The sequence below is a fragment of the Genypterus blacodes genome, unplaced genomic scaffold (assembly GCF_046128005.1).
Source record: "Genypterus blacodes isolate CSIRO-AG114 ecotype Tasmania unplaced genomic scaffold, CSIRO-AGI_Gbla_v1 ptg000027l_1, whole genome shotgun sequence".
Lineage (NCBI taxonomy): Eukaryota > Metazoa > Chordata > Actinopteri > Ophidiiformes > Ophidiidae > Genypterus > Genypterus blacodes.
In genome coordinates, this window is record NW_027466840.1 from 1,959,693 (window position 1) to 1,973,997 (window position 14,305).

Here is a 14,305-nt window from a genome sequence, read left to right on the forward strand (position 1 = left end):
GTCAGACCCCATTGCTCCGCTTCCATGTGATTAGTCAGCTTACATAAAAGTGGCCTGTGTGGTTGTACACAATTGAAACTTTCAGAAGTTTCAGAAAGCTCAAATCCACTACACCTTGCTTATAATTGCCAGTTTGGTCCAAAGTGACCGTTTTCTATTTGCCCCCTATTTACTTTATAATAGCTGTCGACAGTTTGGGTGGAAACACACTGGAAAGTGCGCAAGGTGCAGAACCCGAGACTGACAGGAAGTATGAAAACAACCTTTCTAACCCCAATTAATGTTTCCCCTATAGGAGATGATCTTTGATTTGTTGTGGCCTCATGAGGTCAGATAGGCTCAGCATTGTGTTGGGAGTGTGTTTTGCTTCAGCTGACCAGTAATGATGCATCATGGCCAAGAAGCACCATTTAGACTTACTAATGTTCGGCATACTCGCTTTAATTCTAATGTAAACATACTTTTTTATTCTATTCTATTCTATTCTATTTCTACTAGCTCTTTTATTATTAGTACTGCTATTGTTGCTGCTATCAATACACCTGGTGTTGCCAGCAGTAAAGCCACTATCACATCCAATCTAATGTTACTCCTACCTTAACTACCAATGCCTGCCGTTGTCATTGCCTCCACCTTCCCTGCTTCCTAACACAATAATGCACAGTTCTGTGGAATCTAATCAAATGTCTCAGTGTTCAGCTACAGTTAAGTGCTTCCCATTGATCACTGCTATTGATCATTTCTACAATAATTATGTGATCAATGGAAGTGGCGCATTTCTAGTCAATGGTCAATGTACCCTTTCTAAACAGTTTTGAATTTAAACTGATATTAATATGCTCACTGTTTATGTTGTTAAGCAATTTCTGTTAAGCTTTGACATTTCATCAGTGTTTCCCTAAGTACATTCAAATTACGTTCAGATATGATTTTTCGATATAACTGGATTACACAAACCTACATCAAAGTTAAAACATAAAAAATACAGGATGAACTGTGCTTGAACCCTCATTGGCTTGAACATGGAAAATGAAAATCTAAGTGCACAAGTGTAGAATGAGGAAAACATTTATGGAGAAGGGAGAGTGGGACCTACAGCAGACTAGTAGGACAAAGCAAACACTGTCCAAAATGGCTAAAAATCACCAGAAATGATTAGCAAATGAACTACAGAATTAGGGAGAGAGATGAGAGAAAGAGAAAAGAGATTATGTTAATGTTGAGGTGACAGCTGTTCAGCTGTGGCCAGCAGCTGTATCCATTAAAGAAGATGAAGCCTGAGCCAGCACAGGATTCTGTCTGTGCCACAATGCAAATAAGGGAAGGCAGAACAAAGAGACAGAGCGCAGAAGAACATTTAAATAAAATATGTAAAGATAGAGCTCTATTCTGGGTGCATGCAAACCTTTATAATAATGTCAAAAATATCCCTTAACCTTGCATATCAATGATAATGGAGCTTGTTATCGATCAATATTCTTCTGTGTCAAACATATGGAGGTTAGATGGATACATGTAGTAACTGTATAACATTTTCCATTATATTTCATGAAAAGCTCACTTACCATCAAAGCAATTCTTTAGTTCCCAATCAACAATAGGCTAAATAAAAACATTCCACTCAAGTTGATTTTGGCATGCGGGAGAATTGATTGGATGAATTTGAGTAAGGTGTGAATAATTCATTTCTGCAAAGAAAGGAATTAAATATATGGCATGGAATGTGATGTAGAAGACACGTGGCACATATAAGATGTTATATGTTGTGAACACATGGACAATAAATAAGCACATGGAATCAGATATTCTCAGACATGTTTTGGAGTCACATTAAAGAAGCGGTGACTATAGGGGTTGAACTAAAATGCAGAGAGACACAAGTGGTACAGCAGAAATTGCACTACCTACAATTAAAGTTGATAAAGAATACTTGGTAGAAAGAACAAAGCAAACAAACAAACAACGCAAAGGTTAAGTCAAGCGCAGACTTTCAGCACTGGTCTACGGATTTCAAACTCTCCCCCCCAAAATAAATGTGACAGGTGATTGATAGAAGTGGACACTCAGGCGTGACTGGTAGGTAGCTGCAAATGTCTGCAATCTCATGTCATATGTTGTATAATTGTTACAGGTCTAAACCATTTCCACCAGGTGTCAGATGAGAGACAGTGATGCAAAGAGGTCAAACATTTGGATATTGGCAAAAATAAAACTGGAACAAAATATACAAAATGGGTAGTTTAGATTATTGAATGTGCGCAAAAAGACATTTTCCCACAATTTCCAGACTATGATTAACTGTCTATGTCTGTGGTGGGTTTCTGTAGAATCTAAAACTCTCCCGGAAGGAAAAGGAGACACACAATCTGATGGAATAATTGTGTTTCACTGTTTCACTTAAAAAAATGAATAACCACATTCTTTCTCCACAGTCTCTGCCTGTTTTTATTTCCTCTGGTCTCTTTCTTCCTTTCACATTGTATCCTTCAATCTTCTCCTCAATGCCAGTTTAATAATGCTCCATTGACACACAGTTGATGGGAATGTCCTGGGGACAAATAGTGGTTGTCAGTCTAGAGTTCGCGGTCAACTGTGCTATGAGGTTGAGTCTCAAAGGGTCTCTTGTAAGTCTTTTACTGAGTCATCCAGGGGTCCTGACCACCCCTGTTGACTTTCCCCTAACATCACCCATTAGCCTCATTCGGCTGCAGCTTACAAACAAGAAACCCACAGTGTCTGATTATGTGTTCACAGCCTCGGACAGCGGTTGCAATGGCGGAATACTGCATTCATAACATTTAGATGTGGTCAGCAAGTACTGTACATCGCAAACTTCTTTACATTTTGTTACGTAGGTCAATAAAACATACAGTTTTTCTATCTCTGCTCATTAAAAAAAATCTCCTGTTCTCTTTGTCTTGACATGTTTTCAATAGTTGATGATTTGAAGTATCGTTCTGTGATTTATTCATATTGAATTCCAACCCAATGTCACATTTTTCTGACTGTGCCATTTAGCCCTGTAGACCAGAGCTGCCAAGTTATAGCCTCACACACTCCTTTGTCCCTGCATTGGTGCTGTGATTGTAGTCGACTGCGCCCTTGCTCTGTCCACTCCGCTCCTCCTTCCCCACGAAAAAATCATTACCAGGACCTGGGCCTTGAAGACAACTTCAAGATGGGGAATTTAAAATGCAATATATTTTATCGCTTATTTTATGACTGTTGGATGAAAAGCCACAGAAATGCTGTCTTTAAGGTGATGAATGCCTCAGTCTCTTGGGGTGGACGGATTCAAAGAGAGGCACTATTTTTCTCTCTCCCTCTACTTTTCATATACAGGACAGAGGATGTTAAACAGTAATAAAGCTATAATCTACAGTGTCATATGGGTAACATCGTATGCAAAGGTGGCTTGTGTCAGAGGAAGTTAGTGGCCCAGGTCTGCAGGGCTGTAGCTCCAGCTTTGAAAGTACGTGTGTGAACTGTCAATCAATCCAAGTCATCCGTAAATAGGAGACAGACTATTCAATAATCAAAATAGTTTTTAGTTGCAGCCATAATTTGTACATTGGATCAATATGTCTTCCCCACACAACTAAGTTATGTGCAAAATCGAAACTTGGTAGGTCTAATCCTTCTGTCCAGGTCCCAGTACTGTTTCCTTGCCTGTCTGTCTGTAATTGTGTCAAGCTTTGCACCAATGCCTCATTAGGAGAAGGACAGCTATGCAGGGGCAGACAGCCTGTTTCCAGAGGCACCATTAGAGTCACAGGAGGCCAGCAAGCAAACACTGAACACTTGCTGCATGCTGTGTGCTGTGTGAGTCTCACAATGTGGCTTGATTGTGAATTCAGCTGTTATTGCTGTGCTTATTAGCCGTCAGATTTCGAGAAGAGTGGAGAGGAACAATGTTGGGTTCTGTCACTGGCATCTACTGAGGTTATTATCAGGGTTGGCAAGACGTTTCTGCTTGGAGAAATATTCTCTCTTCTGGTTTGCTGGACTCCATTAATACGTTTGAAAGCCAATCTCCACCAGGTTATGAGATAGACTTGCTTGAGGCCTCTGCCTGGAGACTCTGCTCAGTGGCAGTGGTTTGTATTAGATACAAGGGGCACATTTACTCAACTTTTCATCCGGTGTTGGTTCACATCAGTCAAACTGTATTTTTCCATATTTTCAAAGAGGCCACATTGAGGATTTGTGCCTTTAGGATTGATAGCAAAGTGATTGAAATGAAAAGGGCTGAAAACTGCAAGTTGGTGATTTTGTGCATGCGAAGTGAATGGAGACGCATCATAGAACTGATGTATCACTCCCACGACTTCTATGGGAGAGAAAACAGCACCTGTTTTTGCACCTGGAAAAAACAGATGTTTGTAGTGCACAAACACACACACACACACACACACACACACACACACACAGAGAGAGGGAGACAGACAGACACGGAGGGATCAGATTATGATTTCCTTTTATCTACCTACCTACCTATCTACCTACCTACCTACCTACCTACCTACCTACCTACCTACCTACACTATTTTGTGATTGCTTTAGTCTACATTGAAATGGCAAGATCAAGAGTCTTCAAATTGAGTTTGTAGTTTGATTCCTGAGAAGCAGACACAGTCAATTCAGCCAGCTGCTGGCAGCTGACTCAGGGTCGCAGCCATCGACGAATCACCTCTGCTCAGCATAGAGACAGGTCCAACTTTTCCACATCCTCAGTGCCTAATGGCAACCCAGTCTATCAATCACACTCTGCCCACTGCCAGCAGAACTTGAAACACAAGAGTCTTTTATCCAGTGTAATCACAGGTGGCACCCTAGACCAAGATATCTAAGTCATGTGAATAATGAATTTCGATTGGATCCTATTGGTCTGACCTGCAAAAAAAAAAAGAGTCAACTAAATTCACAATTTGGCTTGCAGAGAGGAGGCTGATCAGAATGCTCTGAGGTAAGCACGTCTGAGTGCGTCTCCAGCATTAAAGTGGCGAACAAGACAGTTATTTGTTCAAGGTAATATTCTACCCAAGCACCCTCAAACAAAACTCAGCAGAAAATCAGCAGCAGTGTAGGTAGATTTACCCTGTAGTCTCCTTTCCTTGAAATGGAAATGCAGGAGAGATATTCGATTAAATGTAAAATTACCCGCCTTTGTGCACTTCTATTGTGTGCACTTCCTTTATTCAACCTTCTAGTCTACAATGTGGCTTTGCAAGGAATTGTAGGATTCAGAGACTTCACAATTAACAGATTTCCTAGGTCTGTAGTATTGTGCATGTGTAACAACAAGCCTGCCTGCAGTCCAGACCCGTCTCCCAGGGAAAACGTGTAGCGCATTATGAAGGGAAAATAAGACAGCTGAGACCCCAGATCGTTGAGCAGCTGAAGACCGATATCGAGCAAGAACGGGGGAAAAATCAGCTTTCAAAACATAAACAACTGAGGCGTCTGAGTGTTGTTAAAAGGAAAGGTGACACAGATGTAAACATGCCACTGTCCCAACTATTTTGTAACCTGTTATTCGCATCAAATTTGAATTTGGTGCTAAAACACAGGCACAGTTTCATCTCCTGCATTAATAATCCATAAATTGTTGAGTATTTGAATTGATGGCCTTTCCCTCCTCCCATATTTTCACGGTGATACACGAAGGAATGCTCAAAATGCATAATACATTAACCCAAACACACTGAGCTGCTGAGTAGTGTGGCCCCTTAGTAAATCTGGAGATGTGCTACCTTACTTGTTTCGTCAATTGATGAATGGATGTATTTGTTGTTCTATTGTTGTGTTTTATTGAGTTTGGATGTATGTGTTGTTGTTGTTGTGGTTGTACTGCAGACACCATGTAGCCCAAGGCAAACTTCCCACTTCCCACTGGCCAATAAAATCTGTCTAATCTACTTTCTCAAACCCCTTCTAACACATCTAAATCTCTCTTCTACCCTCTTCTGCAGGTCATCCTGATCTTGACCAAATACTACCATGCTGACTCCACCAAGGTCCTGGAGAGCTCCCTGTGGAGGTAAGGCCAAACGTTTACACTAGCTTTGCGCTTGTTGAATGTGTTTGTTTCATGCCTGGACCCAAACCCATGCTGGCTTTCCATCATCAGAAGCTTTTCTCATAATGGAGAGGTCATTGCTGGTAGCCGCTCTTTCTGTGCTGTGCTCCTTCAAGGTGCGTGAAAGAGAGCACCAAAGCGAACAAAACATCAGCAGGCAGCATTGAAGGCTGGCTGGTGGTAAGGGACTGGAGAGAGGCTGTGCGAGGCCAGAGTTGGCATCTGTTTGGGCAGATAGCATATCAGCATGACACAGGGCAGGAAGGCAGGCAGGCACCAGGAGTACCAGAGAAAGGGGTCAAGACTGGCTCGCAAACCTTCTTCCATTACGACGAGTTTTCGCTTACCAAGAAACCCTCAAAATCATTTCGAGCAGAAAAGCGAAGAAGCAAGTACTTCAATGCCGAACAAGTGTATACACAGAATATTAATTATGGGATTTATCGTTGTTTAGAATGTATGAATATGATTTTTTTAGCAGATCTTTTTTAAGCAGTTTATGCAAAAACACCATGTTTGCCGACATCCAGTTTGCTTTAAGTCTGTCTGACCCAGAGCTTTGCTTGATCCTTAGCTTTGCTTGATTTTTGTCTGGGTGGAAAGAGGGGATTTAATTTTATCTAGATTTCATAACAAAAACTAAAGACTTTCTCTGGTTAAAATGAGCCACATAGGAGGCAGTTACACACACATAAATAGACTACAATGTTCCTGATGGAGCTACCTAATTTGTGACATTCACTGCGCTGAGGCCTCTATGACTTCAAAGCTTCAGCCTCTCATTATTTCTGACTGCTTGTCTCCATGGAGGACAGATATGAATAATGTACATATCTTTCTCTTTTTAATGCTCTAAATCTCAAAACCTCTGGAGGAAAAAAAAGCAGCAAAATGGTGAGGTTAAACCAGGATATAATCTTAATTAGCACAGCCAGAAGGGTGGACCAGTGGCTCTTTGCAGCAGACACTATCATGACATGAGCTTGTCTTTGAGAGGCCCTGATAACTGTTTGACCAGGCTTGGTTGGTATTTCTGTGTGTGTTGGCTGCACCTGAGCTCCTGTAGCTGTCAGGTTGGCTTGCTGCACGGACAGTCACATCCTACCAGCCTATAGGCTTTGAAGTCCTGGTGCTGTGGGGATCAAACAACCAAGACGTGGGAAGATGAATTGACTTGACGCCTCGCCCTGTCAGGTTGCATAGATCAAGATGCCAAGTTCCACACAGGAGTCAAATGAACTGCATTGAATAGAAATTTTTTTTGAGTACAGCTGAGTAAATGAACTGAGACGCTTTTTGGTCAGTAGCGCTCCTCACAGCCTCATCTTGTAGGCGGCTTTTGTCAATAAGCAGAGCAAAGCTGAATGTGTGCCTTCAGAGTTTAGCTTATGTTGACTCAGCCTAAATAACTGGATATTAGCCAGCCAGTGTCATCCAGTTTTACTCAGAGGAAAGCTGGACCAGAGAAATCATTGCAAGGCACTGTGGGGATGTTTATCGCATCTTCACTTATGTTAACAAAGCAAAAAAAAACCTCTGAATCAGGCCGTAGATTAACCTACGCCTTCACAAACAACCATTTCCCTTATTAGGGGGCAGCTCTGTTTTTTCAAGATGGGGTTGATGTAATTGTATCGATGCTACCTACACAAACTTGAGAATCTGCCAATCTGAAGAGTCAGGTACTTGTTCTCTGGGGTCAGTGGCAAAGACCGAATAAGTATGACTGTAAGTAATAAAGTAAAAAAAAAACCTTGACTGCTCCACTACCAAGTGTTAAGTTACACTGGTGCCACTTAATCATAACCATAACCACAATTCCTGGTGTGTCTGAGTTGTGTCAGTCCATAGGCTTTGATGTCCGCTCCGGCTCCTTTATTCTCACTGTTACTCCAGTATGAACGTCCTTCAGTCTGTTATGGCTGGCCCATGGTCCACGCAGCAAACATCCTCCCTCCAGCCTCTTCAGAATAGATCTCCATTTAAAGGGAGAGGGTAAACACTCAGGCTTCTCAGGCTGTTTATGCTAAGGAGTGTGCTAGAGCTTTCCTTTGAAGTATGCACAAAGAAGAAGAGGGGCAAAGCTACATCCTGTCATGGTGTTCATTATTGTTTTATTATGTGTAACACAATTTGAGTAGTTCAGCGTCCATACTAGTTACAGTGACTGCACTAAGTTGTACCTAAGCACCCATACCTTTAAGTTCAAAGTTTAAAATGTGTGTTATTAGATTTCATTTCTATAATCCGTGCGCTTCTGTGATTTAGGTTTGTTCACTTTTGAGGTTGGAATTTTGGTATATACAGTATAGCAAGCATGCATGCATACTGTATGTATAGCATATATAACCCTAAATCTTCAAGAATCTAACTGAATGGAAGTGAAGTGGCATTAAATGTGAATCAAAATCAAATCAAATTGTGAGCTGTAACTCGATATTGATATCATAAATACAGCAAGAGTTTTCAGCATGCACAGCAAGAAGCATGTCCATACACACACACATATGGCACAAAATAACTACACGCGTTGCATATGTAATTATAATATCACCTGCGTTGTCCAGACATAACTTTTGCAAACTTAAGAATTTTTTTTAAACCAATGAATGGTGTAACAGTCAGACCTTCAAATAATGGTCATTTAAAAATTCACAATGTTCACACTCTCCTCTGTCAATGCAAAGTGCTGCGGCCTTCTTTCTCTCCCTCAGCCTACCAACTTTGTTTCTGAATAAACTCTCACTCCATCATCAGTTTAGTGGTCGCAGAGTGCTCTTAATAAAGTCTTATTGCAGTGTTATTTATGAGCTCGCCATCATGGGACCAATGAGCCTTTCAATAACATGGCATGGATAATTACCATGAAACACTGGCCATTATCGCGTTAATGATGTCGTTAAGATGTGCACACTGGGGCCATCATATGAGCTTATGAGGGGAATTGGAGGCCTAATAGAGCCAGAGAGATTTGTCTGTTTGGTTTGGTGCATGACTTTGGGTTTTTATTTATAAAGCAGTATGAGGAGGGCGATCAATTCTACTACACTGTCAAGTAACATTGAAGGGATATAATGAGGTGAATACAGGATGGAGATGTGGTGATTTTTACAGAAGAGTGCTGAATTGAAGTCTCACCCAAAATGGAAGAAACAACCGGAATAATGCAGCGTGTAACACTGTATTATTTGTATATACTGTAAATATACATTTACTGTAAATATGGGTAAAGACGTTCTTTGCTATTCCCTTTTTGTACCACATTTCCAGTGAGGAAGTCTGGATTGTGCCGCCTCTACAAAATGCCAGTGTGTTTGCCTAGAGGCCACGTTAGGCCCTGTGATCCTCCCCCAAAGTCCCTGGAGCAGAGCTGTTCCTGTTCCAGTGGGCATTTAGCAGGCTGAGCGTCTCACCATGGTAATGATTTGGGCAGAGAGCATCATTACATAATTCCATTCAGCACGTCTCTGCCAGAGAGCTGGCATTTGGCATGGGGGCACAGGAAACACCACAACCTCTATTGTGGTTATTGTGATCCTGAGAGCTTTCTAAACAGCACACAGGAGAGAGTCGACGAAAAGGAACCCTTCTCCATGAAATCATTTAAATTTGAATCTTTTTCAATTGTGGGACCTTTTACAGGAACTCAAAGACGCATGGATGGATGAATTGATGTCACATGAAGATGACAAGAAGAGAAATGAAAGTGGTTTGACCTCAAAGAAGCAAAAAAAACCATCATTGGGCTGCTAAGCAGAGCAGAACATTCCAAAGTTGGATGTGTATGTCACAGATGTGCTCCGAAGCGAATGCCAGTGGACCGTGCTGAACCACTGGAAGATAGGCCAACAGACGCCGTGCTAGAATGATACGTAGAGATCTAAACCAATCTAAATAGATGGCTATAAATCCATATAAATGTGTGCTTTGCATCCCTAACAACCACACAACATGAAAGTCAAACCAACCTTCTCTATTGAGCGGTTTCAGCGGTTCATCGGCCCGAGGGAACTCTAACATGTGTAAACACTGTTGTGAGTTTGGCTAATTGACACTAGATATAAACTGTAAGAACTGAACTGTTAAGACTTGCATACACATTCGACTGAAAGACAGACTTAGAAAGGAAACTCCTCTCTCACGTCCATCCATACATCTCATCTGTACCACCCTCTGTTCTTTGTTGTTGTCTGCATTGTATTGTGTGTAAGAAGCTTGGAAATGACGGATGTAACACTAAATAATACAGTGCGAAGCCTTGACTCTGCCTTGACAAACAGATAGAATTATTGAGAGAGAAAGTAAAAAAAATAAAAACGAGTGGAGGAGAGTAGCAATGCCCTGGTGGATAAAGCCTTTGATAGCAGCAGAGGTCAGTCCTCCTCCCTGCTAAACCCTGAGGCTGCACTTGTCACTCTCCTTGACATGAACTCACACATACACACACACACACAACACATACAGTATAGTTCACTGTTGCCAGAGGGAAGAGGGTGAAATGAAATGAATAAGGCATACTATGCCAACCCCAACACCACCAGCTGAATCAATAAAACATTAAACCCACATATGTCATTCAACATTACCTCTGTGTGGCACCGGGCACAACTTGATTGCATTAGAGGAAACATTTACAAACAGAGGGAGACTCATTAGCGTGCATACCTCCACAAAGGCCCAACTGTCCTCCAATTATGACTGTGTCTCTCGGTGAGGAATTTTAGAAAGCTATTGATTACCATGATCACTGGACTATGATGTTGTAGCGCCACCATCAGGGAGTGGCATTGAGGCAAACCCATGCGCCCTTCCCCGCTATCTCACATGCGACCTTTCTCCTTCACCATCTAGTCTGCCTGCGACCCCGGCTCCTGTCACCAATCTAAGTATGATTAGAACTATAACTGTTTTTTCTCCCCCGTCTCTAGTTTTCTTTGACTCCCCTTTCTTTCTCCCTTCTCTCCCATAACCACACCTTGTTCTCATGTATACTGTAATACATAAAATGACTCCTACCACCTACAAACACACGCACACACCAGCACAAAGCATTGGGACTGCCCCTGATCACCACCTTATACCATCGTTGCTACTATGACTACAAGAACATCCCAATGCGTAATCCGTTCATTTAAATGCTGTCAGCTGTGTAAATACAGAGTGAGAAATCAAAATTGCATTGCACATGACATTTAATTATATTTGACTGGTGGACCATCAATTTCTTTCTTTGGACAGTCTGCACAACTCGTTCCCCATACTCGATTGATAGTTACTGCATGTACATTCAGTTCATTTGCCATTTTGGCTAAATTAAACCTCTCAATTGTGATTCACTGAACAAAAATAGTCCTGTACCTTACTGTAAATGAGATGACATGAACTGTAACTGGGAATATAGTTACATGAGGCAAATTACAGACAGCAGAAAATAATGTGGATGTAAAATTAGGGGAAACTAAGAATATTTAAAAGCTGCAACAGCAAATGTGTGAGCACTCGTAGGCATACAGATGTCATCATAGAAACCCCTATGAAATGCTTAGACTGACGCAGATTCAATTCACATAATGATAACAGCAGACACTTATTACTTCTCTCGTTGGTAGTCATGGCAATGCACAGGTTGGAAGTGAGGAAATGATGGACAAAAGAGAGCTTGAGAAAGTTCAAACCCAGCATATTTTTTTTTTACACATGGCCAATCATGAAGCAAGAAGTGGGCATCAATGCTGGATTTGCAAATGTTACAGCTTTGCCAGACGTGTTCCTCTTGAACATGGCAAAGCAGGCTGCCGACATTGAACTGTTTATTTGAAGAGCTCTGCTGCGGCATGGAACAATTTCTTCTTTCCACATTGAAGCACTGTTAAAAAACTGACCCCTAAATATGAGATACACAGAGAGAGAGAGAGAGAGAATGATGGAAACAGAGTGAGAAGGACATAGAGAGAGATTCTGTACACGAGGTTCACACACTGTAGCCTTGTGTTGTCTTGATCTGGCTGGTATGCGTTAGGATGAAAAACAATCATGTGCATGATGATGATGTCATCCTCTGATCACATTGTTTAGGTTGGATGGACTCCTTTGTCTTTCTCATTTTGGAGTCACTTTTAGAACTTTTTGAGTCATCATGTCAAGTGCATTAGCCTGTTATTTTACAAACTTTTAAGGCTGGATAAAACTCTTCTGCCTTTCATTTACCCATTAATATCACCTGACTTGTTATGAGTGAAGCTTTTTCAACAAGCACAGCTGTCCCTGAATTTCAAACCTGGGTCAAAATATGTATATAAAACCATTTAGCTTTTATTTTGTCCTGCATAGAGTGTAAATAAATACCCTCATCATTCCGTCATATTTGCTGATATTGGGACTGTCTCTGTAAGCAAGTTTATTGAGTTGAATATTAGGTTTGTGCAGCGCAAGGAGAGCGGAAGGATGCAGTGTGGTAGCACTTCAGGTCCAATGGCCAACCAAGGGCCTGTTGTATTTCAGATTTATACCATTTCACATCTATGTGGTTTGGTTGGTTTCAGTCAGATTTGTGTTCATTTCCCTTATCGGAGGTTCATTTCTATATGTCTGAACCATGAATACTACTGCTACTACTTCCATACTGATCATATTGTTCCCTTTTCAGAACTCTTAATGAGAGAGGGCAAAGGTAGGACTTGTTGCCTTGTAGGCTTGTTCACTTCTAAATGGATTGTTGTGAAAGGGGATCTTTGCAAAAGACAGCTTCACTTCCTGCCCAAAGGGATTTTTCCAGTGCTGAGTGCAGACTGCAAAGCATGAATGAAGAGAGAGATTTGGAGATTTGACTTGGGGAAAAAAACAAAAGATTTTGATTGGTAATAGTCATCTGCATGTGTGAGGTAATCTGCGGCCCTGTATCATTTGGTTTTCATCTCGGAACAAGAAGCCTTTCAGTGAAACAAAAAGCCCCCCAAACCCCTGACGATCAGGGAGAGATTGCATAATGCTCATTTGGCAGCCAGCTGGGACATTTGGCTGAGATTTAGATTCTCTTCAACACAGAGAAAAAAAGAAATCAGTAAGGTTTTGTGTTAATCCTCTTAGTCCGATGCTTTCTCTCCCCCTGCTGACTGGAAGACGAATGTGAGCTCAAGCATTTGTACCCCCCATCTCAGCCAAGCCCAGCAGCCAATTTTAACTGTGCAAGGGATAATCATGGCTTCCTAGTGGCTTGTTGGCCAACAGTCATTTCCTATTGACATGATGTACATGTGCCTGAGGTCAAAGCCAAGAGAGAAAATGTGAGAGAAGAGGATCACAACATGCTGAATCTTCCCCCAGATGCCCCCTGATCATATGTCGTTTTGTCAATGTTGTTTTTTCTTTCTGTGTATTACTATTATAATAATATTTCATTTAGAGAAATCTAGACAAATCCAAACGACAGATCAGTCTCAGTCTCTGTGGCTTCTTCTATCTCAGCCTTTTTGGTAGTTGTGATCAGTTGTTCCTTTTTGTCTTGTTTCATCATTGATTTTTTTTATATTTTATTTTATCTTCACTTCCTCATTATAGGAGTAATGTATAGTGCAATAAGAATGCTATCTGCACTGAGAGGAGAGCCCACTTTGCAGAGATCATTGAAAACTGCTGGAGCTCTCGAGTACTGTTCTCAATTATTTGACCATTTATTAAATCCTGTGCCAGTCTCTGACATTCTCAGCCTGGCTTCTGCCTCAACATGTGAGGAATTTGCACAATCCCTCAACAACAAAAGAACTATAAGAGCTGGTTCTGTAAGAAGCACCAGTAACCCATATGATCTGCCCTGGAAGCAGCCAGAATCAATATAGATTAGCCCAATATTACATCATATGTGTGTCCGATCATCGTCAGGTTTATAAATTAAATACAAGAGACTATATTAAACAAGATAACTGAACCAAAATTGCTTTTTGTTGGAAGTGTCCATCTAAAAACATTGCTCTTGTTGCTTGTTGTTGTTTTTCTTAATAGGAACTTGATTAGTTTTAACCACTGCAACATTAGTGAAATAGAAGTATTCCTTCAAAATACTCTAAATTGTCAATTTCTGGGCAATGTCTCTAATATATGAGCTTTCTGTTTCCTTAATCACCTGAAAATCGGTAATTGACTTTTTGGTGTAGGTTTGAAAAGTATTATTCAGAAGCTTGAAGAAGACAGAAGACATGAAAAAGCAATTAAAGACAGAGAGAATTCTTT

At 41.0% G+C, this 14,305-nt stretch overlaps 1 protein-coding gene across 4 annotated transcripts in view; it reads left to right on the forward strand.

The window, feature by feature from the left end:
- sorcs2 (sortilin-related VPS10 domain containing receptor 2) overlaps positions 1-14,305 on the forward strand; it is a 114,976-nt gene that overhangs the window by 36,037 nt on the left and 64,634 nt on the right. For all 4 annotated transcript variants that reach the window (XM_076143878.1, XM_076143879.1, XM_076143880.1 and 1 more), the window contains exon 2: positions 5,973-6,040. In XM_076143878.1, the coding sequence (XP_075999993.1) occupies positions 5,973-6,040 (68 nt within the window). The remainder of the gene's footprint in view (positions 1-5,972; positions 6,041-14,305) is intronic.